This window comes from Anguilla rostrata, chromosome 1 (assembly GCF_018555375.3).
Source record: "Anguilla rostrata isolate EN2019 chromosome 1, ASM1855537v3, whole genome shotgun sequence".
NCBI classification, from domain to species: Eukaryota; Metazoa; Chordata; class Actinopteri; order Anguilliformes; family Anguillidae; genus Anguilla; species Anguilla rostrata.
The window spans coordinates 73,595,897-73,623,261 of NC_057933.1; the positions used below are offsets into that span (position 1 = coordinate 73,595,897).

At 46.1% G+C, this 27,365-nt stretch overlaps 2 protein-coding genes across 2 annotated transcripts in view; both read right to left on the reverse strand.

Annotated features, from left to right (window-relative positions):
* cadm4 (cell adhesion molecule 4) overlaps positions 1-13,798 on the reverse strand; it is a 79,806-nt gene extending 66,008 nt beyond the window's left edge. Inside the window, exon 1 of the mRNA XM_064299646.1 lies at positions 13,413-13,798. Within this exon, the coding sequence (XP_064155716.1) occupies positions 13,413-13,485 (73 nt within the window). The 5' untranslated portion in view covers positions 13,486-13,798. The remainder of the gene's footprint in view (positions 1-13,412) is intronic.
* Positions 13,799-17,648: 3,850 nt separating this feature from the next.
* si:ch211-79k12.1 (uncharacterized protein LOC568891 homolog) lies at positions 17,649-26,963 on the reverse strand. The gene is made up of 7 exons (XM_064299733.1): positions 26,770-26,963; positions 25,019-25,137; positions 23,539-23,770; positions 22,324-22,478; positions 20,193-20,337; positions 19,555-19,696; positions 17,649-18,526 (listed from the first exon to the last, which is right to left on the reverse strand). The coding sequence occupies exons 1-7, from the start codon at positions 26,825-26,827 to the stop codon at positions 18,439-18,441; spliced, it is 939 nt and encodes a 312-aa protein (XP_064155803.1). The 5' UTR covers positions 26,828-26,963; the 3' UTR covers positions 17,649-18,438.
* Positions 26,964-27,365: the final 402 nt, after the last annotated feature.

Below are 27,365 nucleotides of genomic sequence, written 5' to 3' on the forward strand. Positions count from 1 at the left end.
TAAGGGCATACATCACAGGTGCGTAAGACACAGAGACAACACTTTAAACCAACGCAAGCAGCTTTTTCCCTTTATTTTTTTTATAAATAAAGCCAACGCACAACAGGGGAAATTATCTTATGATCAGGCGTACTGTACGTTTAAACCACTTTCACAAATGAGGCCTCTCGTCATTTCCTGTCAGAGTCTCAGTGCTGGGCTAGAACAAAAACCCGCACCCTGTTCACATAGGACTGAACACCCCCGCGCTTGGTCATTCTTTAAATGCCATAAGATGCGGAGCACAGTCCAGTGAAGCGTGCTTCGATTATCTGCAATGTTCTTGTTTACATGCCTGTGTTAATTACTTTACAATGTGCCTTCTGCATCGCCTCCACAGGGTACACTTTGCACATTGTCAAGCACTGCTGTAATGATTTCTGCATGCGACTGCGTGTGTGTGTGTGTGTGTGTGTGTGTGTGTGTGTGTGTGGTGGGGTGTGTATGGTGTGTGGGGATGTGTAATAATGCACCTGTGTGTGGGTGTGTGGTGTTTTCTGTGATAGCCAGGAAATGCAAGAGTGCTGTTCGCATGATAACGACCTACAGAAACATGATCAGTGTCGGCCCATGTAGCAGAATCCTACTGAGATAACTGACCACAGTGCCCATGCGCCCACACACACACTACACACTCTACACAACTACACACACACACACTACACATACAAACACACACACACACAACTACAAATACAAACACGCACACACAACTACACATACAAACACACTACACAACTACAAATACAAACACGCACACACACACTACACAACTACAAACACAAACACACACACACACACGTGTACAATCACACACACAAAAATGTGCACACACACACACACACACACACACACGTACAGACACACACACAAACATGTGCACACATGCACATACAGACACACACATGTACAGGCACACACACAAACATGCACAGACACGTACAGTCACACACAGAAACGTGCACACACACACACACACACACACACACACATGTACAGTCACACACAGACACATCCACAACTACAACTACACATAAAAACACAGGCCCATACTAACACACACACACAAACACACATACAAACAGAGGCTCACACACACACACACACACACCTACACACAAACACAAAAACCTATACCTACACACACAAGCACACAGCAACACACACACACACACACACACAACTGACACAGCGTGTTCGCCCACAGATATTTCCATAGGTCTGGGTAGTGGGCAGTAGGTGAGGGAGTATAAGTGAAATTGACAGGAAGTGATGCAAAGGGGGATTGACAGATGGGTAGGGGTCAAAGAGTGGGAAGGAAACTTTTTCACACCAGCATCCGGGGGGTTTCCACAGGAGGAGGAAAAATTCAAAATTAATTTATAAACAGTGTTTTAGCCAACTATGAAAAACAAACTATTTAACACTTTGTGACAGCTTAATTGCAAATGTATTCCATGGAAAATAAAGATTGACTGACAGACTGAAAAGGACAAAATGGAGTTTTAGAAAAAAGACGGTGTTTGGCGGCGACAGAGAGAGAGAAAGCGAGCTCAAAGGATAGAGGGAGAGGACTCATTGAGTCCAGAATGCGCCAGCGCTGGCTGTGGGCGGCAGCCCCCCCAGGGCGACGTACGACTGGCGCTTCAGCTGCCCTCACGACGACGTCGTCTCACTGCTCGCCAGTGACCCCTACTGGTCCACCAGGCGCTTGCGGTTCACCCGTCGGAGGCCCAGCCCGTCTACCGCGAGGCGAGGCGACGCGGCAGGGACTTTGCGCGTTCCGGGGGGGAGAGGGCACGCCTGGCGCCCTTCTCCCGAATCGACAGCGGAGGCCGCGGTGAGCACCGCAGCGCGAGCATGAGGGGGCATTCAAAAGTGGGGAGAAAAGGGGGGGGGAGCTAAATTTTAAAAAATAACAAGGAGAGGATGAATATGGAGGTAAAATGAGGCTACGTCACAACAAGGTTAATCTCTAAATTGACTGTAAGCTCAGGGTTGTAAGTAGGTAGCTGTTTTGTAGTTGACTTAGTTAATGCACTCGTCATAACTACTATTTTTGCATAGACTGCGTTGTTGCTGTTCTTGTTTGTGTTAGTGTTTAATCAGTTTAACCTACAGGGTCCAAGTTGAACTATGCGGTTGTTCCCTGTACTTGGACCGGTACTTCTCTCTAGGGTTTTCGACACACTTGTTCCTGGTTATGGTCATAAACTTTGTTGTACTACGTCGCTCTAGATAAGAGCGTCTGCCAAATTCCTGTAATGTAATGTAACGTAATGTATGGTAATGTAATGTAATGTAATGTAACGTGATGTATGGTAATGTAATGTAATGTAACGTAATGTATGGTAATGTAATGTAATGTAACATAATGTATGGTAATGTAATGTAATGTAATGTAACGTAATGTATGGTAATGTAATGTAATGTAACGCCCATGGAGAACGAGTGGCTGCTGGCGCCAGGCACAGACAAGGCAGGAATACTCCCACCCCCCCCCGCAAACGCGCTCCGCGTTCTAAACCCCGCCAGCCTATCGCACGGCCCGAGAGGCGGAAAGTAAGGGATGCAGAGCGAAGAGAGAGAGAAAGAGAGGGAGAGACAAACAGAGAGGCGCAGGCACGATGGACGGACGGGGAATGACACATCCGGACGCGAGTAGAAAGCGTCCCCTGTTTTCCCCCCGAAAAAGACGCTGCCAACCGACCCCCCCCCCCCCTCCCCCAAAGGTCGCGTTCCTCGTGAGCGCTCGTTCGGCGCTTGCGGTGGCGCACGCGGGCAAACGCATGCAACCGCACGCACTGCGACGAGAGCGGCGCCCGAGTCCAACATGGAAGACGCGGGCGACGGCGGAGCGGCAGTCATTCACAGATGACTGCGCGCGCGCAAACACGCGACCCCCCAGCCCTCCCCCCCACCCTCGTTTAATAACCGCGGGAAACTCGCGCTGATTACAGAGGAGGGGATGAAGGGAAAGAGATGAACAGAGAGACGGTGGGAGGGACGGGAAGAAGGAACGGGACGACAGTGACAGATAACGGGAGGGAATCGAGTTGGAGACACGCGGTTGAAGGGATAGAAAACGTGTAAAAATAACAGGGGGGGGAAACATAAATTGGGCAGGTATGAGAGAAAGGGGGAGGGAGATACAAAAAAAAAAGGGGGTTGATCACATTGAGCTGAGTTTCCTTCCATCTCGCTGTAATATCCTCTGGGACCCTACAAAAGGATTACTATATGGGCTGACATTTGGAGCGTGCTGAAAGAATCCAGCAAAAATGTATTTAAATAAATAACTCTGTACCATCAAAATACCAGAGAAAGAGGCGGCCACAGAGAGAAACAGAGAGAGAGAGTGTGTGTGTGTGTCTGTGTGTGTGTGCGTGCGTCTGTGTGTGCGTGCCTGTGTGCGTCTGTGTGTATCTGTGTGTGTGTGTGTGTGTGGGGGGGGGGGGTGTTAGCAAACAGTAAGATTTATATCCCTACCATATTTTGGGATTGTCCAAGATTTTAATTACCTACGCTTTATGTTTGTTTTTCATTTCCTTGTATGCACATAAATCGCATGTCCTCTATGTCATTATAATTCATATTTTGAATAAATAAACAATCCTTATAATTGCATTTACACAAAACAAGGCAGGGTCTTTAAAGTTTGCTGACAGCCTATTTATCAGATATGAGAAAAGACTGCAGTTAGCTAATCTGGAAGTGAAACAAAGGTCGCTGTCTGGACAAATAAGTCCAGCCAAGCAATATTTCCTCCGTAAAGCAACCACAGCAAAGATCACATAATATTGCACCAAACATCGATGCCTAATGAAAGAAATATTTTATCATCACTACATATGAGCCATATGAATACGCAGTAAGACTGCAAGCTGTGAACAGCTTAGTTTCTTGCAGTATTAGACATTGGCACGCATATCTTAGTCATATAGCTAACGACACATTGACTACAAATGTCTGAAATGAAATGAAATGACTGGCTAGCAACTGTCTCCAGCAGGTGAGCTTATGAGAGGGTAAGTAGCTTTTTCAGTTTTATTGTAGCTGGACAAGCTGGTTTGTCAGATGTTCGGTAATTGGACGAACGGGTTTGTCAGCTGTTTAGTAATTGGACGAGCTGGTTTGTCAGATGTTCAGTAATTGGAGGATCTGGTTTGTCAGCTGTTTAGCAACTGGATGAGGTGGTTTGTCAGCATGGTCCAGCTTGGGCCCACAGTTTGTCAGCAAAACGTTTACATTCAATTCTGAAGTCAACAAACTTTGTTTTGTTTTTGCAGCACTTAAATTGTTTCCCAGATGCCTTGTTCTAAAGAGGCTCGAACCAAAGATATCCGCGAACTTTCTCGAAAAAAATCAATCAGCACGCGCCGTAAGTTTTTTTTTAGCCTTATCGAATCCCTTCAGAAGTCACAACCATCTGGCTTTGTTTCACCATTTTGTCTGCAAGGCAACGGGGACTTTTTCAGGGTTCATCTGCAGTTGAAGATAACACTTAAAAATAACATCTTTCCTAGTCAGACAAACACACACCGATTGCCTCAGGAACCGACTCATGACTTACGGAAGTCCGAACTCTCCAATTCCACGAAACACGGCAACAACGACAACAACGACAAGCTGTAATCTACCGTTAAATAAATGCGCTCTCGTGTGCCTCTAACATCCCAAAAAGAGCTCCTCAGAACAGGCTTCCCACAGTAATGAACCTTCAAGGTCAACAGGCCCGATCAGTTTAATTGCCTACGCTTTTCTGTGCTATGGAAAATCTCGAGGAAGGAATCCATTGTTAGGATAAAAAAAAAAAAATCTCGCTCCGTTCAAGAGGAGATCCAATTTGGCTGCTCACTCGGCGGCTCAAATAGAGCGGCAGAACTGCCGTCTGTCTGGGGAAAAGGAGGGGTTCAGGGACCTCCTCCTCCCTAACCCTAACCCTAATCTCCTGACTCCAGAACAGAGGAAAAGGGAGCGCGTAATGTCACCGCTGATAAAAAATTTTTTCAAGTTTCTTTTATTTTTAAGAGACTATTGTTTTCTTTTGTTTGTTTTTTTTTTGTTGCAAAAAAATAGCACTGATTTTGCCAGGGGCCTGGGTCCAGGCCAAATGAGTAATACCCCGGCAGGGTCTCGTGTTGGCGGCAGGTGCGGCATTGTTATCGGGATGACCACAAGATGACCTCTCCCAGACTGTGACTGTGACTGTGACCATCGAACAGCAGCTCTGCGCAGCGCAGTGCAGGCTGTGCATGCTGTGCTGGGTCCTTCAGCACGGGCGCTAGTTCGGGCTTTCACTTCCCACCGTCCCGCCGCGGGCAGAGGCATTTCCCTTCTGCGAACGCTGACTCAGCATCGATTTCGGCCTCTGTCACCGAAAGCTTATTTATCGAAGCGATCCCCAGGTTCCTCATATATATTTATATATATATATATATATATATATATTTATACCTCACTCGCGGTTTTCGGGTTTTTTCCCCACTCGCGGTCTTCGGAAAACCCCGCCAGACCAGCTACTCCACCAAATTAGGGCACGGTCGCGTCCGCTGCGCCGCGCTGAACCGTCATTGGACGGGAAGCGCTAAGCGAAGCGCGCAGAGGAGCGGTCTCTGGTGATGCTTACAGTAGAGGAAGAGGTTAGGGAAGCGCTGGCGACGCCGCTGGCACTGCCAGCCTGAGCGCGGGCACGTTGGCGCGGTGGCGAGCGTCTGACAGTCCGGAACAGAGTCCTGGCCGTGCCAGTGCCCATGGCAACCAACGCGAGGTTTAAAAAGGGAACAAAGAAGGCCAGCATGAAAAACAGTCAGAGAGAGAGAGAGAGAGAGATGGAGAGAGAGGAGAGAGAAAGAGAGATCGAGACACTGAAAGAGAGAGAGATAGAGACGGAGAGAAAGTGAGAGAGAGAAAGAGAGAGACAGAGAAAGAGAGAGAGAAAGAAGGATAGAGACAGAGAGAGAGGTTCAGTAAGGGAGCTGGTCGTGACCCCAGACTGCCCCTGGTTGTAGTTCTGTGCTCTGCACTGGCCTCCGTGGGGACAGTTGAGGACAGGCTAACAAAAGACTCCCTTTCCAAACTGGGAGAAAAAGTCATTAAAAAGGGATGAATAGTTTTTTTTAACGATAATAAAAATAATCATTTGAAACTGAAAATATCTGAAAATTTCCATTCGGCAAGAAATTGATAATATTGTAATGGCTATTCAAAGCTTTGGTTGATTAAATGAATAGACTGGCCTGTTAAACACTACAGCTATCATTTTAACCCAGAACCTCAAATGGCACAAAAACGTGAACAGCATAAATTATTGTAGTAGACCACAGTTACTGACCAGAGTAATCAAAGTTCATCAGTGCACGCTTATTCAAAACGCTTAATGATGTTCGGCTCATGTGATTACATTACATTACATTACAGGCATTTAGCAGACGCTCTTATCCAGAGCGACGTACAACAAGAGCATCAGTTCAAGGTGCGGAGGTGCAGAAAAACACAAACTCCTTCAGTGTTATTGCAAAGCCATGTCATAACATCACCGCACAGGAACAGGAACCATGTGAGATAACACCATTTGCTGGAACCACGGAAACACTATATGTTGCATCTGCAAACAGCTGGCGGCCCGAGCGTCCATAATAATTTTCATATGTTCTCTGATTGGAAGGCACCTTAAAACAATGCACAATTGATTGTACCTGTAGGCTATGGCTGCTCCAACCCATTGTAAACAAGTTACTTTGAGTGAGTGGGTGCAGTAGCCCACTCAAAAAAATAACATAAAATCACACTTCAGAGCAATTGTGCTTATGTGTGTGTGTGTGGGGGGGGGGGGGGGGGGGGCGTTTAGGGTGGCTTGAGGTTAAACAAGAACTTAGCATAAACCTTTCTTTCCACTAGTTTCCGCTTCAAGTTACTCAATTATCGCAGCTGTTTGCTCAACTTGAGGTTTTTTTATAAACAGTGAACTCACAGCAGTAGAAACGTACTTGCGTCTGAAGAAGCTCACGAAGCAGCCTAGCGCAGCGAGTTTGGGGAGAGCCATCAGCGCAGAGCCAGGGTGCGCAGCTCCGGTCCTGGGAGGCCGGTCCGCGTGCCGCATCCTACCAGTTACCTCAGTTTTAGTTTTCCGACAGCTGCCCTGGTTCACTCCCGTACTCGAGCACAGTAAAAAAACCCTCAGGACACATTTGCAGCCTGCGGCCGTAGCCGGTGCTTGTACAAACGTCAGATTAAGATATGATTGAGCTGATTAAAACCTTAAGAGCAGAAGTTGGCACGAAATCCTGAAACGGATCGGCACTTGTCGCACACCCCCGGTGTAGAGGCATAACTCTGATTTATTAATTGGGCCGGCTCGGCCTGGCAGGAGAACCTGCACACGTGCGGCCCCGCAGGACCGGAGCCACGATCTCCCGTGTTTCACTGGCCCCCACGGCACAGGTGTCGAGCTCCAGTCCTGGAGGGCCGAGGCGTCCGCCGGTTTTTTGGGGGTGTTCTTGGCACAAGCCGTTCATTCAAGCCATTGATCGGCTAAGGGATTCGTACAGCTTGTTCTCAACGCCTCAGTTGGCGGCTGATTGAAAGGAAAACACAAAAACCTGGAAAGGAAAGAAAAGACACTGTGGCCCCCCCTTGGGATTCAGTTTGACACCCCTGCTCTACGGGGTGTGGCCTCCTCATTCCTGAACCTATGACCGGCCGTTTTCTCTCAATTTTCGGCCTTCATTTTTCTCTCTCTTTATTCCTTTTCTCTCTTCGCACTTTTTTGCTGTCACCCTTTCTCTCTCTCGTTCCTTTATTTTTGGGGTTATTTCTTTATTTTTTCTTTAGTTTTTTTTTTGTGGTGGGAATGGTTTGCCAGGACAGCCAAAGGGTGTGAATTACGAACTTGCCTGCGTGCTGGTGACTGGAAGCTCGTGGACGCCACGTCACCCCAAGACTGCCTGGCCAACTGAACCCCACCACCGCCCCCTGCTGGGCGGAGGCCGACCGCAGCCCGCCACCGCAGACTTCCGCCCGCGGTCGGCTAACGACGTAGCCGAGGCGAGACCTCTACGACCAGCGGCCCAGCCTGCGCTTGCAGCGAGAGCCTTCACCGAGCGAGCCAGCGAGGAGCCATTTTCCTTTCCTTTCCACTGCGATTGCTGACTACGACCACCCTTTCTTTATCCCTTCTTCCTTCCCGTCTCTTTCACTCACTCTGACCATCTCTCACACTCATTCGCAGCTGGGATGGGCTGTTTTTCTTCCCCTCACACTTGTCCTCCTTCGCCCTTTTTCTCCTCTTTTTCTTAAAAAACAAAAACTTGTGTTTAAGCCAAGTGTGTTTTTGTTGCAGGTCTCACCTTTTTTTTTTTTTTTTACCTCTTTTTACTCGAAGAAAATCATGCATTCATTAAGCCATTTGTTGGCCACTCTCTCCCCCCTCTGCCCAATCTCTCTGGCTCATGGACCAGTGGTCTGTGACACGCCAGCATGCTTCTTTCATTCCCCTTCCTCCTTCCTTCACCCATTCCCTCAGTCCTATCTTCTTCAGGCCAGTGGGCTGTGTCCTGAATGTAGAGTGTCCCATCCAGGGGCACTGTAGGGGGGGGGGGGGTGTGGGGTGGTGAGGAGCGTGGAGTTAGGACAATTCCAACGGCCCAGGGGCCCTAAAAAATATTAGAACACAGGATTTTCTCGGATGGTGTGGCCCAGCGTGAGATTTTTCATGGGGCCCCAAAATCCCTGGTGGCGCTCCTGGTCCCATCCCAACACTCTCCTCCCTTCTCAGCTATTCGCTCATTCATTCGTTCATTCTCTGTCTCCCACCTTCCATTTTTTTTCATCTTGTTTTTTTTTTGGGATTGTTTAATGTAAGGGTCATATTCTTATTGTCTTCTGTCTTTATTTATGGATTTATTTTTTCAATGTGATTGTACAGAGGAGTTTTTTTGTTTAATAAATTCTTCTCTCTCAGTCTCACCCTTTCTCTTTCTCTCTCATTCCCTCATTCTCTCTCTCTCTCTCATTCTCTCTACTCTGTACCTTCACCACCTGCCCTCATCACAGCCTTTCATCGCAACTCTTCCCCTGGAAGACCTTCATTAAAACTAATTCAAGCCCTTAACATCATTCAGCGGGAGGGAAATCACATTAGTGCAACGCTGAGGCTTCGCCATTCACCACTCCAATTTAAACAGGCCTTCTTCAATGACTCCTCCAGCCAATCAAGCCCGGGACGACTTAACGGTGCTTGATCTAATATGATTACTGCAGGTACCGCAGGCCTCTGCCTCGTTGCCTTGGTTCCAAAACATGGTCGCACATTCTCCTACTCAGATATGGGCCAAAACGCAGCAAGGCACACTGAGGCAACCAGGCTCACTACTGTGTGTGTGTGTGTGTGTGTGAGTGCATGCGTGTGAGCGTGTGTGTGTGTGAGTGTATTTGTGTTTGTGTGAGTGTGTACGAAGGAGTGAGAGAGAGAGGGAGAGGGAGAGAGAGAGAGAGAGGGAGGGATGGAGAGAAGGAGAGAGAGATAGAGGGGGGATTATGTGCAATGGTTTTTATTTAATACAATTTAATGCTGATTATTTATCTAATTAGTTACACTGACGGAGCACGGCAACCACATAGCAACCAGAATTCGCTCTTTTCTCGGCTGATATACGGGACGCGCAGGCTGACGCGAGACCGCCGTCAGCCCGAGTGGGCGCGTAAAGACGGAGGACAGGAGAGCGAGCGACGTTCGCCAGAGGCAGATCGAAACCAGGAGGACCGCTGACCTCTGCGGCGTCTCCTTCTCCACATCCTTCACCTCCACCGTGCGCTTCTCCTCCGCACCTCCTCCTGCCCTCCCCAGCACTGAAAGCGGGCCTTAAGCCTGCACTTCGCCGCCACGTCCGGGAGGTATACCGCTTACGACAGAACCGCCATTTTAATTTCATGCGACCGCCACCAAACAAATCCACTATTAGCCTTCTTCTTTACTCAGTTTTTGTTCGTCTGTTCTTGACAATGCTGGTGCGATGCAAGAACACACAACAGTCTCTTTCTTTGCTTTGAATGCTTGTTTAAGTTCCATCTTTGGCATCTGAATCACACTGTTGTGGCACATAAGCACAATTTAAACAAGTGACACCGAAAATATTGTGTTGGTGCCAAAACTGTTATCGCCCAGAGGGTCTAGGAATGCGTCACCCAGATTATAGATGTGATTTTGAATCTATATCGCCCAACTCACAAGTGACAGCGTTGCCGAGTGTGAAATACAATGAAAAAACCTTAAATCAGCAGAAATAAACTGTCAGGTGTGTGTGCAATCTTTATTGTCATGACAATAAAGATTTTTTTTTGGCATTTGAATTTAACAGAGAAAAAAACCGAATAGTGTTCCAGTCTTTGCAAAAGCCTGTTCTCTTTTTTATCCCACACAGTTGAGTCCAAGTTTTTTTGTTCACCGTTCACAGTTGTGACAGCCAAACCGACAGCGAATGTGAGAGATGGCGCATCTCAAGGCGATTACCAGAAATAATTAAAACGAACGGATTGCGTAACACGAACTCAGACAAACGCAGGCAACTAGAGAAGATCAAATATGTACAAGCAATAAGAATGAAGTAAGAGGACTCCAAACAGCAGCACCAGTGTGTCAGCTGCCCACTCACAACACTGCCTCCATACACAGAGCTCACTGTGTGACCTGAGGAAAGGAACCCCCACACTCTCTCTCTCCCTCTTTACCTCCCTCTCTCCCTCCCTCAGTCCTTCCCCTCACGCTCTCTCTCTCCCCCACAGTCCCTTTCTCTCTCTCCCTCTTTCCCTCCCTCTCTCCCTCTGTCCCTTTCTCTCTCCCTCCCTCTGTTCCTATCACTCTGCTCCTGTCTCTCCCTCTCTCTCCTGCTTCTTCTTCCTCTCCCTCCCTGTCCCTCTCTCCCCTCCTGTCTTCCACCTTCTTCTTCTCCCTCTCCCTCCTTCCCTCTTTCTCTGTCTGTTACTATCACTCCCCTCTAGTCTCTCTCCCTCTTTTTCTTTCTCTCCCTCCTTCCCTCTATCCTTCTCCCTCAGTCCCTCTCTCCCTCCCTGCATCCATCCCTATTACTCGTCTCCTGCATCCCTCTCTCGGTTCTCTCTTTCTCACCTCTTGTCTCCCCATCTCTCACCCTCTTCTTCCATCTCTTCCTCCTTCCCCTCTCGCACACTCTGTATGCTTCTCTTTTTCTCACTCTCTCTCAGTCCCCCCTTCTCCTTTTCTCTCTTAGCATGGGATATTGAATAAGTTGTGGTCAATCTCAAAGAAAACAGCACCCATTTTTAAAGGATTTTCTCTATTTGCTGGTGGTGGCGGGGTGTGGGGGAGAATGAAATATGAAGGTGAGATGGGACCTGTCTCTCTCAATTTGCTAGATAAAGGGGCTTTGACAGTCAAACATCCCTCTTTGTCATTCTCTCTTAAGTCTCTAATTCCACCCCCTCACCATCTTTCCTTCCCTCTCTTCTTCGTCTCTCCTCGCTTTGCTTTTACCCACCCCTTCCCCCATTCCTTCTCCACCCCCCCCCAAACCCCCTGTCACATCAAGATTAATGACAGTGATCAGCACACAACCGCTAGCTGCAACAGCGCACAGCTTAAACACAACCCCAAGCTGCGCGCGCGCAAGCACACACACACATACACACGCACACACACAAACCGAAACAAGAATCCCAGTGAGATGAAAATACAAGAGAGGTATACTACAAAGAACTGTATATTTTTACTGCACGATGCAGTAAACATACATCGGACTCAGCTCACAGCCACACTGGTACGCACGCAGTAACCATTCACTCTCCACAGAAGCAGACGTCATCTCGCACTCTCATATGTCCCATTAGGCCAGGACAGAGCTATCATATCTATCTGCTGTCTTATTGCTCGATTGCCTGAATATTTACACACAGCCTGCTGTTCTGCTCCGCGCGAAAGCAACTCATGAATGAGTTATTCCGACGGAATGGGGAATCCTGACGGCATCCGTGCTGGCACGCGCTTAGAAGTGCATTTCGCAGCGCTCTTTTTTGTATTATGTTGCTCATGGCCGCCAGAAATATTATTACATTTTACTGTTAAAAATGGTGTTATGTGCTGTGAAAGGGCAGATTCAGTCAAGGGGATTCGCAATTAATCTAACTCTCTCGTCCGCAGGAACACTTAAAATGGGATGGCGAGCATGAAATATGCTGCCCCTAATGGGAAATTACATGTGACTGCCCGGAGAAGAGAAACCCACGGGCTAAAACTGCTTGCCATTGGGTAGGTGGATGTCACTCCGATGCATGCTACTGCGTGCGAGGGACTTGATTACGGGAATATTTACATTATATAGGATTTTTTGCTGCTGCAAATCGGGTTGACTGTACCGCAATCCTGTATGGCCCCCGTAAATAAACTGTCGTGTGTGATGTTGTACAACTAACAGGCAAAAACGTGAAGTAATAGCCTACCTCTGGAACACCCCAGCAAATAGCTACATGCTCACAGTCACAAACCACAGAGACCCGCGCGACTGCCACACGGTGCGATCGCTCAAGGTGCCGTAAGAAATGGCTAGTGCACGCGCCAGGAGCGTATACACAGCAAAGTAGCCTACCTATGCACTCATAAACCGAGTCGTTAAGAAGACGACACATGGTCCCTGTATTAATAGAAAATAAATCCATACTCAGTCACAACACACACACAATCACAGTAGCCTAATCATATACCGAATGCTTTTTAAAATCTAGGCTATAGCTGATTAGGCAAAAAAGGTGGAGCGGGCAGGAGGTCGGCATGACCACCAATGCCGAATGAAATAAAAAAAGCTAACTAGCAGTAAATTATAGAAAGGAGTAGCAATATGTGAAGCTATCGAACAGCGTCTTCACTTTTGTTTTTATTTTGCGAAGGTCATTACTCTATATAGGCTCTCATACACTCTTATAAGAGCAAATAGGCTACTGCGAAGACATTCATTCAAAAAAACAAAACAAAAAAAATCGATACACATACTCTACATTTGTACGTAGAAATAGACGGCCTAAGTATGTCATAGTTATGCGGTGAAACGTGCTGAGCTGTCAACACATTATAGTACCGACCATAGTAAACAAGGGCTTTGACAGAGAACGATTGTTTCAATTCCACTGAGTCCACAACACCTGCGCGTAGACGCACACATGCCAGTGCTAAAGCGCTGTCCGGCAGCGTATAGCCTGTTTTGTTAGCATTGTGACGAACCAATCGCTGCATTTACACGAAGAACATACGTGAGTTAAGTTAATTTTTAATTAGTGAAAGGTGTGGTGTGTATCCCTGACCAGAAGCATTTAATACCTTATTATTTATCTAAAGAAAAAAATCTTACCTGTGCGTACAAAGGATAGGAGGAGAACGACGAGAATGGGGAGGCAGTAGTTCCAAAATGTTAAAAAGGCCATTATTGTTAATAGTCCTTTAGAAATAATTTCTTCTTTTCTTCTTTTTATTTTTTTGTTTGTTTCGTTTTTGTTCTTCGTCCTTTGAGAATGAAAGAATAGGCTAAACGCACGGGTTCTCACCCACGCGCCTTAAGTGTCAGTGATTGTGTTTTTTTTAATCAAACACTCTCAATTCTTTAACAATTGCATACTAATAAGCAGGAACATACACCCACTCCTAAACAAAACTCAACCGAATAACAACAGTGGTCTGGCCGGTTTTCCTCGGTTACTTTAATATGTGAATTCGCTAAAGAGCTGGTCGAAAGGAAGGAGTATAGAGGTGCAGCTTCGACCAATAGTATTTCGCAGACGTTAAATGTGGGCGTGGATAAAGTGAGGGTGGGATTTAAACGACACCCTCCGGGAAAAAAATGTACTTGAAAAAAGAATTGCTATCAATTACGAATGCTGTCGATTTAATTGAGCGATGCCTGCTCTTCACATAACAAACTATGGATTTCGTTATTATAGAACAACTGTAAGTACACTGGAAGTGCATAATTTTTCTGATAACCTAAATTGCTGGTTAGATGAACTGCATGATATTGATAAATACAATCAGATGCCATTTTCAAATAGCCTACTGTCGATAAATACATATATAGGGTCCTACTGTCCTGACTATGTGTCACTTGTACTTGTTATAGATGTAGGGTACGCAAATTCAACTCACAATAGGACAATTAAGCGAAACACAAAAACCATTTCAGTGACACTAGCCTATGCAAGTTTCCAGTCATTAATTAATAAAACTCTTTGGTGTTAATTAAATGTGCCGACGTTCTGCAAGCGTAGTGGGTCTATTTGAAATACAGCAATACGACGGAATGCAGTGAATGAGCAGAATACGTTCCTCAGTAAGGGTAGAATGTTGTTGCTGCTCATTAATTTAATGGTGTGCCTACCTTCCCTTAACCCGATAAACAAACCTCTCCTACTACCACCTACCCTCCACCCTGTGACGCCACAAGCGCAAGGACTCGCGCAGCGGCACGTTATGTTCCCTCGGCGACCGACTGTCGGTGGGCAAGTCGCCTGGTGGGGAGAGCGGGCTGCTTAGATCATGCGCTGACGTCCGCTGCGTGTTACTGACTGCCCGTAGGGATGTACTCTTTGTTTGCTGTTAAAAAGGCAATAACGTGCACCGCTTCATTACTATGAATTTGAACTGTTTCTCTTCCCTGGGTTGTTTGTCTGTTGTCTGCACGTTCATAAACCCGTCGTCCGCTTCAGTCTCCATTGTTAAATATATATATTTCTGGATTAGTCATGCAGCATTATGTGAAATAAGGGGCGATACAATTTCCAAGGAACGAATTTAATTTTCCCTACTCTGCTCTCTATATTTGCCCTGTTTTGTTATGTCATACGCTTCCTGCCCAATGATTCCATAAGTTCTCTATCTACCCGCTCCAATCTACCCCCCCCCCCCCCCAAATGAATTTCTCAATATTGCATTGCTCCTTGTTCCTAGCGAGGTGATTTGCTGTTACTACATCTACTGGAGTGGAACAACGAATAAAGAAAGAAAAAACGTTGTTAACTTTTGTAAAAAAAAAACACATTTTTTAAAAAGAATAATAAAAAGATACGCTAGTAATATGCCTCTCTCTATATTCAAATGGCCTTGGTATAGCTGCTCTATTCCATTTATTATGAACTTGTATTTTGTTGCGCGTATTTGGCTCCATCTAATGGCTGTAAAGGAAAACGGCAAGATGCGGTCTTTTATAATCTCTAGGCAATAGTTTTATGTTCTGTGACTTTTATATTACATTACATTACATTACAGGCATTTAGCAGACGCTCTTATCCAGAGCGACTTACACAACTTTTTGGTTTCAAATACAAAGACAACAGGCTATGTTTCTTGTTGTTGGTTTTTCAGCGATGCACAAGTGAATTTGGGGGACTAGAATGTTAATCTTCAGAGGTGCCGGCCACCGTGGTGTGCATCGGCTCACAATGCCTCATTTTCAACACTGACACATTCAGACGGGTTCGAGCATCACCTCCCGTGTGCAAGACCTCCGTATGAAATTTGGCCTTTTATGGGACACGGCACCTTCCGGAATCCCGAAAACGCAACGAAGGGCGCGCACAGACCAGCTCCTGCACAGCAAGGCTGTGGATCGGAGCCAGCTGTACGCACGGGGGCTTTTGGCCCGGAACGACCGGCGCTGGGGCGACGCAGCCACCCCCCCCCCCCGGACATGCGCACATTCCGATAGGAGCTTGGCCCAACGTGAGCTGGCACGCCCTCACACTCTGTGACAAAGTGACAATTCAGTGGGCTCCAGCGGGAGGACGAGTGCCGGGTGTGCCGTCCACGCAGCGTCACAAAAGCGGGCCGGTTAAGAGGTGAATCGCTGTGCATGTTTGCGCCCTTGCTTGGGGAGGGGGGGGGGGGTAAAAACGTAAGAGAGCCTGAATCAAAGCTTCTCTGGTTTATATTCTTCTTCTTTTTTCTTCTTTTCCTTTTCACCCTGTCACTTCTCCCGTTTATTTGTTCCTCCCCTGGCATTAAATCAGGCTGTGTGTGCCCCCCCACCCCCACCCCACCCCACCCCACACACCCCCCACTCACCAGATGGGACAGCATTGGAGATTAATGAGGGGAAAGCACCTGCCACTCGCACTCTCTCTCTCTCTCTCTCTCTCTCCTTCCCTTCCCTCTCCCACTCATTTAAATGGGCTTTATTGGCATGGCAGTAATTTGAGTATAGACCAACAGCATGTGCGCTTGCACATTAAAACCAAAGGAAAACACATCCTGCAACAGCACAACCAGACATGAATATTAATGGTATGTGCATATGTATGTATGTCTGGACGTATGTACTGTATGTATGTCTGTATGGGTATACATTACATTACATACATACATACACACGTACAAACAAACACATTAATATTCATATCTGTTGTGTTATTGCAGGATATGTTTTCCTTTGGTGTTTATGTATGTATGTATGTTTGCATGTATGTATATGTATATATACATATACAGTATATTATATATATATAAGATTAAAGCATAACTCTCATATTATCGCACAGCCCATGGCCAACAGGCCACATAATTAAAGACAGTACTCTCACTTTCATGCATCGTTACGCCGCACATTTTCTGCCATTTCATAGCACGATGGAGGATTTAATGCCTTCGGCAAGCCTGCGCCGTGCCGGAATTCCAGTAAAACTTTCCGAAGGCAGAGTGGCAAGCGCTCGGGCCGGCGAAGGGGAGAGACTGCGCGTCCCTTTAGCCTGCGCACGCATGCGGTCCGCTGCTGCTGCTGCTGCAGGCCTGCGCACGGACTGCCCGACCGCCAACGCGCACGGACTGCCCGACCGCCAACGCTCGCGGGCGCGGCGGCCATTAAAAAGGAGCCAGATAAGGAATGTTAATGGAAAGCAAAGAGGAGATGTGAATAATCATTTTAATAACATTATCTCCGTTGCGCTCTGCGGTGCGTGCAGACATTAATAGACTGTCATTGTTAAACCACAGTGTCTGCCATTATTAACGGTGGCCTCTGGTCAACCGAAACCTGGTAATAAAATCACATAAAACCGAACATAAATGCCTGGGACAGTCATAATGAAAAGAATAGTTATGATAGCTGTAATGGCAATGAACTGCAGTACCATGGTAAAGTTACGAAGCGGTAGAGGGGAAAATGAAGGAATAAAGCAGGGCACGGAGAACTTTCCTCCGCTTTGACTAAGCGCTGTGAGGACTGAAAGGCAACTAGGGCTGTAAAAAAAAACAAAAAAATACAAGAAAAAAAAACAAGAAAAGTTTCAAGTTTGTTTCCCGCAAACTCGTTTCCTTCTCAAGCGGCTATCAGACTGTCTCCAGCACGGAGCAGACAGGTACAGGTGACGGTTTTAAAGGTGAATTTGAGGTCATTGGGGGGATGTAAGACAACTGTGGACTGAAGAGACAGATGGAAGAGGAAGTTTAAAAAAAAGTTGGATGTGCAGTAAATGTGAAGTAAAAATGAGTGTTCAGATAAAGCAGTGAACCTCACAATCAATCATGATCCATAACCGCAATTGTACAATTGTAAATGTATAATGCATTAAAGACACCTTACAAACAGAGGGAAGATGTGGAATTTAGCTTCAAATCAATTTTAATATGATAGACACATTAAAAGGTACAGAAAATAAGATATCTTTATAAAGTGTCCAGAGTACAGAAAATATATTCTCAGTGCAAAGTTTAAAAACGACATCAATCAACAGAACCTCATCAATGACACCAGTTTTTGCAGATATGCTACGCTAACGCAGGGCACACGATTGCAGCGTCTCCTCAAAACGTTCGATAAAAGCGCGTGGCACACAGACCAAGCCTGCGGAATTATTTAACCGATGAAAGTAGCACAATTATATTTTTCGACAGTAAAAGTAACGTCATTTTTCCATAACCGCGCATTTTAAGAATGGCGAGTAAATGTGAGCAGATGCATCAGGGCTAACCTGCTGAGAAGTTATACAGTGAATTGCAACTCAAATTCCTGCCTCACATCATTTCATCTGAATGTGAATCTCATCTTTTGAGTTGTTAGATCGATACAGAGAAAATTACACACCTTTTGTTAAAGGACATTGTTGTCAGCCTCCGGGAATGGACTGCTCTCATAAAAAGAAGCATTTATCTTTCTCACTCATGTAATCTTTTATTCTTTCTTCTTGTCTCTCCACAATTTATCTAGTATGCAGTGAATTGACCCCCATATCTCAATGTGCCCCCCCCCCTTTTATTTTTCACTTTTCCTTGTTTCGTGCTAGCTCACTTTCAACCATTCACCCCCCCTTCCCAACCTCTCTCCATCCAGCTCCCTAGCTCCCTCTCTTCCCCCTTTTCTCTCTCTGTAACCATCTTTCCGTTCCTCTCCTCCCTCAGACCAGCGGCTGTTTGTCCCCGGCGGTGGACGGCAGGGACTCCGTGCTGGCCGTGTAGATGGGCTTTTTCTGGGATTGGTCATCGCTATGAGAGAGAGAGAGAGAGAAGGAGTGAAGGTGTAATTCCGGGATCACGGACCGGCCCGCGGGCAACAGGCACCGAGACCTCACAACGGGGGGGAAATGGAGAAAAGCTCACACTCGCCGCGCCACACACGCCAAACCTTGTTCGCGGCTAGCCGAGACGGAGAGAGAGAGAGAGAGCGAGACAGCGGGAGACAGATATCGAGCGATAGCAGGAGACAGAGGGAGGGAAAGGCAGGCCGGGCTCATGCTGTGTGTTCAGATTAAGCCCGAAGCCGAGACACGTGTACGCGCGTCTGCGGCCGTGCGGTCGGGCCTCACATTCGCGCGTCCCTCACGCGGCAGCTGGGAAAGGTTATCAGAATTAAATCTGGCAGTTTCTGACGTGCGGGACGCAGCCGGGGAAGGGCCAACCTGACGGACAGGCGAACTGGCTGACGGGACTGCACCGCTCGCCAGCGAAAGCAAGATAACAAGCATTCTGACACAAATTATCGCCCGCTATAAAGGTACGCTGGAAATGTTTCCACCATAATCCTGTCAGAAGCTACAGTGCATTAAACCAATATTTGTCGATAAATGCCACGCGGAACTCAGAGACTATTGACTTTGCTTTATGATGAGGCAGGAAAAGACAAGCTGTACTTCCACCCTCTCTCTCTGTCTCCCAATAATATATATGTCTTGCTGTGTGCCTGTGTGTGTTGTCTGTGTTGTGTCTGTCTGTGTGACTGCCTGCTGAGCTGGGGATCATTGTAGCTGTGTGTGTGATTTTCGTGTGTGTTGTGTTGTGTGTGTGTGTGTGTGTGTGCCTGTGTCTGTGTGTGTGTGTGTGTGTGTGTGTGTGTGTGTGCTTGTGTGTGTCCATGTACGAGTCTGTGAGTGTGTCTGCATGAGTACGTGTGTACACGTGCACACTCTTAGTAGCAAGCACACACCCAGCTGAGCAGAGGCACGAATAAGGAAACCTCCACTTAAGCGTGGCCCCCGGGCTGCCGTGTGAGGGCCCTGAGAGGCAAAGTGACTTACATGGGCCCCTTGCTCTTCCTTGCGGAGGCCCTCCGGCACAGACAGACGGTCACGGACATGATGAGCAGCAGCAGCCCCGCCCCCGCACCTGAGATCATCAGTATGAGACGGCCCTCGGTTGTGTCATACCAGGGGGCATCCTCTGAGGGGGAGGAAAAAAAGCGAAGACGCAAATATCGAATTCATTTATGCAGTACCATCAACAACATAATTCTTTTCTGTCAGAGGCGTAATATACCTACTTCATTACTATTATGAATAATATCAGTGGGAAATTATGATTGAAAATGTACATTATTAGTGTCAACATTACTCAAATAAACAATCACTCAGTATATCATTTACATTAGCGCTAATACCACCACTTTCAATAATGACAGTATATAAAGCAATGTCATTACCGCTCACTGCTAAAGAAAGGCAATCAAAATAGTCATGAATTTTTATTACAGACGATGCAGCCCTCATAACTTGGGCTTCAGCCATCCACAGCCCGTAGGCATTCTCTCCATCTCCTGCTACTCCAAACCTCCTCAGGATAAGAGACTTTGCCCCATGACTGATCCCAAAACAGCTTCACCCCATCCGGTGCCTGAAGTGCGCCCCCCTGAGCGCCCCCATCCCTCCCGGCGACTGACCCGGCAGCACCGTGACGGTGATGGTGCGGGTCTTCCTCAGGGTGGACACGGTGGGGTGCTGGGCAATGCAGGAGTAGCTCCCGCTGTTCTCCATCCTCACGCTCCTCAGCTTCAGCTTGCTGGAGGGCACCAGCCAGTCCTCCCCCTAGAGCAGGAGGAGGAGGAGGAGGGAGAAAGGGAGGGGGGGGGAGGTTGGAGAGAAGGAACCAATGAGAAAAGAGGAGAGAGAGAGGAGAAAAGATTTTCATAATGGCCTGCATTATATGCTAACAAGAGACAGCCCTTGCATTAGACAGTAAGAGTTGGCAGTATGTGTCTGGCAGATACTCTTTTTTGTGCCCTCAAACAAGGAAGGCATATTTGTTCCTATCAAAATTCACTGGTGAATACATTACTCTGCCCACTGCCATTAACCCTTTGAAGAATAGGTTTGTTGGAATGTTTTAGTCAGTGTTCTAGAACTCCGCTGTTTTCAAATACTACATTAGTAATGATTGTTACATCATCATTAGAACATTCAGTTAAGAGCATTCCAATCACATACTTGTGATCATACACCTTAAAGGGTTAAGAAGCGCACAAGATTGCAGATTTATCAAAGTAATGTTCGGTTAAAATTTGAGTTGGGAGAGGGGGAAATGGGAGGGACACGAGAAACGTGAACACGCGGAAGGCCGGGCATGGACAGGAACACGATGATATGGAACAGAAAACAAGAAACGAAGTCTGAAAACAACGGAGGACATTGTTGCCATCCGACAGCTTTGGCTCCAGGACATCTTTCGCCTGCCAGTAAAGCCCATTTCAATTTGAATAGAATTGAATTAAGAGGATTTCGGTAAGGCCGGGGTTTGGCGGACTGCAGCGGAGTCCACGCAGATACTCTGACAAAAGTCGAGCTCGCGTGTCAAGCCCACATAGTTTGCTGCCATCTTGTGATGACGAAAAGGAAGTGGCTCTTCCGGCTTCAGCATTGACATTTTTACAGTATCTTCATTGTTTTTACCCAGTAATAGGATCTGAACTAATCCATCGTAGTTTAAGCCCATCAGAAATGTCCACTGCTCAACTGTACACGTCAGCAGTATCTGTATGAAATAAAGGCTAATTGACGGCTCAGACGGGGCCACACTCTACAGTTAAGGCCAGGGCCTAAGAGTCCCCAATCGTACCCGAAATTGGCCGGTGTGGGTGCAGGTTTTTTGTTTTAGACAGCACGTGACGACACCCGATTCAACAAAATTAACTAATCCTGGTCTTCAATCAAGGTGAAATCAGGTGTCTTAGACCCGGCCCTTTTTGGGTAAGATTGGGGACCCCTGGCCTGACCCCATGCGCCTCTGTTGTCATTTAACTTCCCAGCGTCTGCTACATTAAACTTCACCCAGAGCTCAAGGTAAATCCGTAGCGTTCATCAAGTTCAGAGACAGACTGAAGTTTGGCACCAAGGCGCTGAAAATTCCAACAACCACTGGGGAGTTCACACACACACACACACACACACACACACACACACAGAGGGAAAATATTAGTTTAGACTGAACTCATTTAGACGCCGAGGAGACGCGTTGTGCTTGAGCAAGTCTGCTTGCACAAAGAAAGCCCCACGAGGGCAGAACTCGAAAGCCTCCCGGTTTATCCGCCGCTCCCACCGGTCAGCGGTGCTGGAGGATTAACGAAGACGCACCGAGATGAAGCTCCGCCTGGAGGAAGGCGGCTGTTTCGCGGAGATTAAAATTTATTTTCCATGACAGAGGATGAAAAAAGCAGAGCACGGCGTGAAACATACGGAGCTGCCGGGACCCAAAGGGCCACTGAGCGGCCGCACAAACCTAAGCATCACTTCCTTTATTATTTTTTTGTATATGATACATGTACTTATTTTAAACTGACGATTATTACTGCTGTTCTATCACCCTTACCGGACCATTTATTCACATGTTTTAGTGTTTATTGCATATTATTTAATTACCACATTTACAAACGCATTTGCGGAGAGTGAATAAAAATGAAGTGCCTAATTTGAATTGGAGAACGAACGTGAGGTGCTGCCCTGGAACTGAGCTGAATCTTTCAGAAACAAAAATGGGCGGGGGTGGGGGGGTGGGGGCACATGGGTCTCCAGGCTCACCTCCTTCATCCAGGTGATCTCAGGGTCCTGGGAGGCCGAGACAGAGCAGCTCAGCTCCACGTCCTCCCCGAGCCGCACTCGGAGGTCCTGCTGCGGACTCATGTAGCGGCTGTAGGTGCTCACCCCTTCTCGGTGGACTGAGATTTCATACATATCTGTGGGGGGTGGGGGGGTGGGGGGGGGGGGGTGAGAGCAGGCAGGGGGTGGGACGACAAAACATTTTTAAATCTACAATCCAGTTACAGCATGTCAGCGCTTCAATTGTTCAGCCGTTCCTTATTCCCGGCCAGGCAGAGAAAGAGGGCTGGAGTTAACTTGCATAGATTCGTCAACGATGTGTACAGTAGGTACCAAATTTGATGGAATTTTTTCACAGATTCAATTTCGATTAGCGCTGATGAGATTTCACCAAGGGTTCATGCGCAAACAGTAAATATGCAACGAATAAACAAGTGGAACGGGCAATCCACGTTACAAATTGAGCAGTGAAACGATTAGAGTGATTTCTCTAATAAGGCGCTAAGGAGGTCTGAACTCCGGCTACGCCTGTCGTTCAGCACCTTGCCGTTTGCCGCGAGCTGCAGTATATTGTGTAAACAGTCTCATCGGCTGTCCATCAGCAGTCAGGCAGCCACCATGCACTGCCTGCTCGGTGCCAGATAGCACACAGGCCTTCTTTGTGCGACTGTGTTTGTTTCCCAGCACGCAAAGAAGCTTTCCCTTTGTTCTAATTTGGTTAGCATTATAATTTGTTGACTCTAATTAAGGGTGTGTGTAAGTCTGTAAGCCTGAGGCAGCTTCGTTGCCGGTGGGCGTTCAGCACTGTCTACGGGACGATCCTGGAGAGGAGATTCGTCTTTGGACTGAGCTCTTCTCTTTCCTTTCAATCTTAATCAACACCAGTGCAGTTGTTACTGAAGGTCAGAGGGCAACAAAAACAGTAACAGCCACAAGGGTCTCTCTCTCTCTCTCTCTCCTCCTCTCCTCTCTCTCCCTCTCTCTCTCTCTCCCTCTCTCTCTCCCTCTCTCCCTCTCTCTCTCCCCCTCCCTCCCTCCCTCCAACGGTTGCTCTCCCTTTCTGCCTCCGCTCTCACAACTCCCTCCTCTTGTCAACTCCTCCTACCCACACATATCAATGGAACATAATCTGAGACAGGAATCTCAATCTCTACGTGTGTCCCCCCTCACCCCCCCCCCCCCCCCGACTCCACTCACAGTTCACAGGTATGTAGAGAGGCAGGGAGGAGTTGTAGGGGTAGGCGGCATCGCTGGACACACAGCGATAGGGGCCCCCCATGTAGCTCTGAATGTTGTAGATTCTCAGAAACAGGCTACCCAGCTCCCGGCTCACGCTCACGCGGTCGAAGGGGCACCTCTCATATCCGTACCTCTCATATCCGTACCTCCCATATCTGTATGGTTGCACGCGGAACCACTTCTGCAGGTGCTGGGGGAGAGAGATGGGTGAGCACAGGGGACAGTGGTGTTTACACAAGACAAAATTTAACTGGTTGCTTGGAGAGGGCAGTATATTTACACAACGAAGTGAGAGACAACAAGCGTTATCTGCTCACGTATAAGCTGTGTCAATATTCTAGGTGTTAGAGTAACGCAATATTCAGATGTATTGCGCAGAAACATTTTATGTTAGAGTGGCGTCAATTCTTAAAGTTATTCAGGATAATGGGCCACAGTGGACTGTAAGGTTGTGCTTTGCTTATTATTAACCTTAATTTAACCATGAAGTCCATTGAGATGATACTGTATATATCATATTCAGGGAGACCCGGCCAAAACAACAGCAACAAAAATACAAAAAGTTTTTAGACTTTTTTCAGCATAAAAATGTTATGTTAAAGCAAACAGCATGTTAGTACACAGAGAATTCCTGTACAGAGTCAATTCATTCAAGCCTACAGAACATAATATACTACAGTGTAAAACGATTACATTACTACCACAGAATGTGTTGTGATTCAATACATAACGGACTGAAACCCTACAGGTTAACTCGCTGTGGGGAATTCCCCATGTGCTACAGTGCACTGTGTCGTCACTCAAAGTGCTTTTTACCATGATGCATTGTGGCATGTCTAGTCACAGCTGCTTAGTCACAGCTGTTCTGATTGCTGAAGACATATTTTTGCAAAGTGCAACTTCAAAAGTAACAGTATGTTGTCAACCTATTTGTAAATCATAATTCAGTAATGGAGAATAATGTATTTTATAGAGTATTTGCTGTTTTGTGGTTGTAATTTGTATACCTGCCCAGGGACAACAGATGTAAATTAGCTGCTAGCTAACTGCTAGCAATTACCTTTTTATTGTGCACTGTCCCTGTAAAAATAAACAATAAAAAAAATAATAATAATATTTTCCAGGCAGGATGGATTTGTTGCTTAATGTTTTCATTGTTATAGGGTTGAGAAAACACTAAGGAACTTACTTATTTACTCACCTATTTACATACTCTTTTTATGAGCACAGCCATAATACCTGAAACCTGTCAATTTTGTTTCACGCGCATCTTTAAATGGGTAATGGTCAGGAAATGTCAAAACCTAGATCAATGCTCAATTAAGTGCTAAATCAATTAAATGTTAAATCAACCAAACCTAATTCGCTAAGCTCATTAGGAATGAACAACAGCAGAGAGCACAGAGTCTTAGGAAAATACTGGCATAGCGGGCCCAACCTTGGAAAACCTCTCAAAGTAGACGTCGGTCATGTTTGACTCCAAGTCAGACTGGCATTCCAGAGTCACCAAGTCGCCTTCCTCAACTGGGACCTCTGGTCCCTGCAGAATGAGAGACGCTGAGGGAGGAGGGAGGGGGTGAGTGAGAAAGAGAAAGAGAAAGAAAAAGAGTGAGAGAAAACATCAATAATATGTTTTTTGGCCATTGTCCTTTGGGGTGGAAAAAAACTCCACTGGTTTTTACCAAAATCTAAATGCACCTTGAAAGCGGAAGTGAGGGAGGGTGGTAAAGGTTAGCTAAGAATGCTGTGACGCAGTGCTTAACTCGCATACGGCACTCCTTTGTCCTCGGCTCAGGACTTCCTTGTTTACGTTTCTAGCAATGTTCTGAAAGGCAGGCACCACAAGCAGTACTTAACAGCCAAAAGCAAATACTGTTCAGTCACGGGAGTGAAACATTAATTAACTAAGGAACGGCAATGATGGTGATAAATGTTGTTGTTTTTTTGTTTTTGTTTTTTTGTTTTTTTAAATCCTGGGATGGGATTGAGCCGAGAATACATTACTATGCATTTTATTATTTGTAATGCGTAAAACACATAGCATGTCAATACTGCACCATTAACCCGACGACAGAGCGAACGGAGTCCGGTTATTGGTCAGATCGGTGCCTTTAGCAGGTGCGCTCATGCTCACATAGGACCACTCTGGGACTGACTTATTGGATCTCCAATGCCACCGCCCGCACTCCTCTTCATGAGTGGCACCCAGTCGCGCACCACGGCTTTCCTTGTTGCATTCCCAAAGGCCGAATGCAAATCGCGACACATATTAAAGCCATTTTTTAAACTTATGTGACACGTAACATAAAGGAAGACACACGGAGTTGTGTGATATACGGGGCCAAATATCACCGCACAGAGGCAATAAAAAGAGAGTGAAACTGACAGGAGTTGCCATAGAGAAGACAAAGGATCTAAATTTAATCAACTGTACTTGACATTGAGACAGAAGGTGAGGACAGAGGGGTGCGAAGACTAAGATTAAAACAGTACAGAGATAGACTCTCATGCAGGTCAGCACAGACGAATAACTCCTGAGAAAAGCAAACATGTTTATGTAAAGTACAGATATGCCTCAGATTAATTCAGTATAAAGGTGCAACGAACTGACTATAGGGTCTGGATCTGCAGAAGTTGGTTACTGTGGGGATAATATTTCTCAGACCCCAAATGACCTTTATTTGCAACAAAATCACTTAAGTCCATTTTGACCGCGGTTCACAACGAGCGTGATAAAAAATTTTAAAAATTTTAAAATGTTCACCAGACAACAGTTTACAAGAAAGCAAACAAAACAAAATAATATATTCATCGAGTGAAAATGAAGAAAGAAAGAAATAAAGGAACAAACAAACAAAGATAATTAACTTTAAAAACAAAGCGAAAGTGGAGAGGTTACAGCCTAACTTCCTGTAAAAATGAAATTCTACCATTCAACAGAACAGCAGTGGCACGGTTATAAGGAATTGTTGTGAAAAGGCAAATTATGTCGGGAAACGAGCAAGTAACTTACTGAAGAAAATAAAGGAATCAACAACAAAAAGAAGAGTGGTACAATTAGATGCAGAACAAATGGGAGAAAATACAAGATTTGTACTCTTTAAGACAAAAAACAAACAAACGCACAAGCAGTGTTTAGAGTGATCAGAGTCGCTGTTATGATGTGCAAACTGAGAAAATTATATTTACCATAATTCCAGTGAGGGTACACAAGAGCCAGCGTCGCAAAAATGAAAAATCCCTTCATTTTTAAAAGAAATAAAATTAAGGGAAAAGGCTGTTTCAAAAGTATTCACTTAATCGCCGCTGTTTCCAAAACACTGTCCAGTTCTAAAAAATGACTTCGTACTCAACATTCGTCCGACTATTTATGACCGACACGTAGGCGTGGTTATCACAACGGCGTCCCCATTTCAAGTTATGGCAGTTTTGATTTCAGGCAAAGGTTATCATTTCTGTTAATCTATTTCACTGTGAATAGTCCTTTGCTATGGAAAATGGATAGCCTACAAATGTCTGTTTTATAATGATGACTCGAGTTTGGAATTTAAATCAGTTATATTCCGTCAATTTTTTTTTTTTTTTGTTCTAAAGCCTCCAACTCAAGAAATTGTCCAATCACCAAGTTAGTTTTCTCCGTCAACTGTTTCCATGCAAATGAAGTAGCCTAGGTAGGAGTCTATCCTGGCTGACATTAGCTCTCCAAATCGCGGAAATAATTATCAGGAAGTATGCAGATATGTCGTTGTTGCTAACTACAATTTCTAAATGAAACTCTACGGTAT

Excerpts from the sequence above, each read along its gene's own strand:
- si:ch211-79k12.1 (XM_064299733.1), bottom strand. The coding sequence starts at position 26,827 with ATGAAGGGATTTTTCATTTTTGCGACGCTGGCTCTTGTGTACCCTCAC. Across the intron at positions 25,138-26,769 it reads GTACCCTCACTGGAATTATG|CGTCTCTCATTCTGCAGGGA; the intron begins GTAAATATAATT and ends CTCCTCCCTCAG. Across the intron at positions 23,771-25,018 it reads ACTTTGAGAGGTTTTCCAAG|CACCTGCAGAAGTGGTTCCG; the intron begins GTTGGGCCCGCT and ends TCTCTCCCCCAG.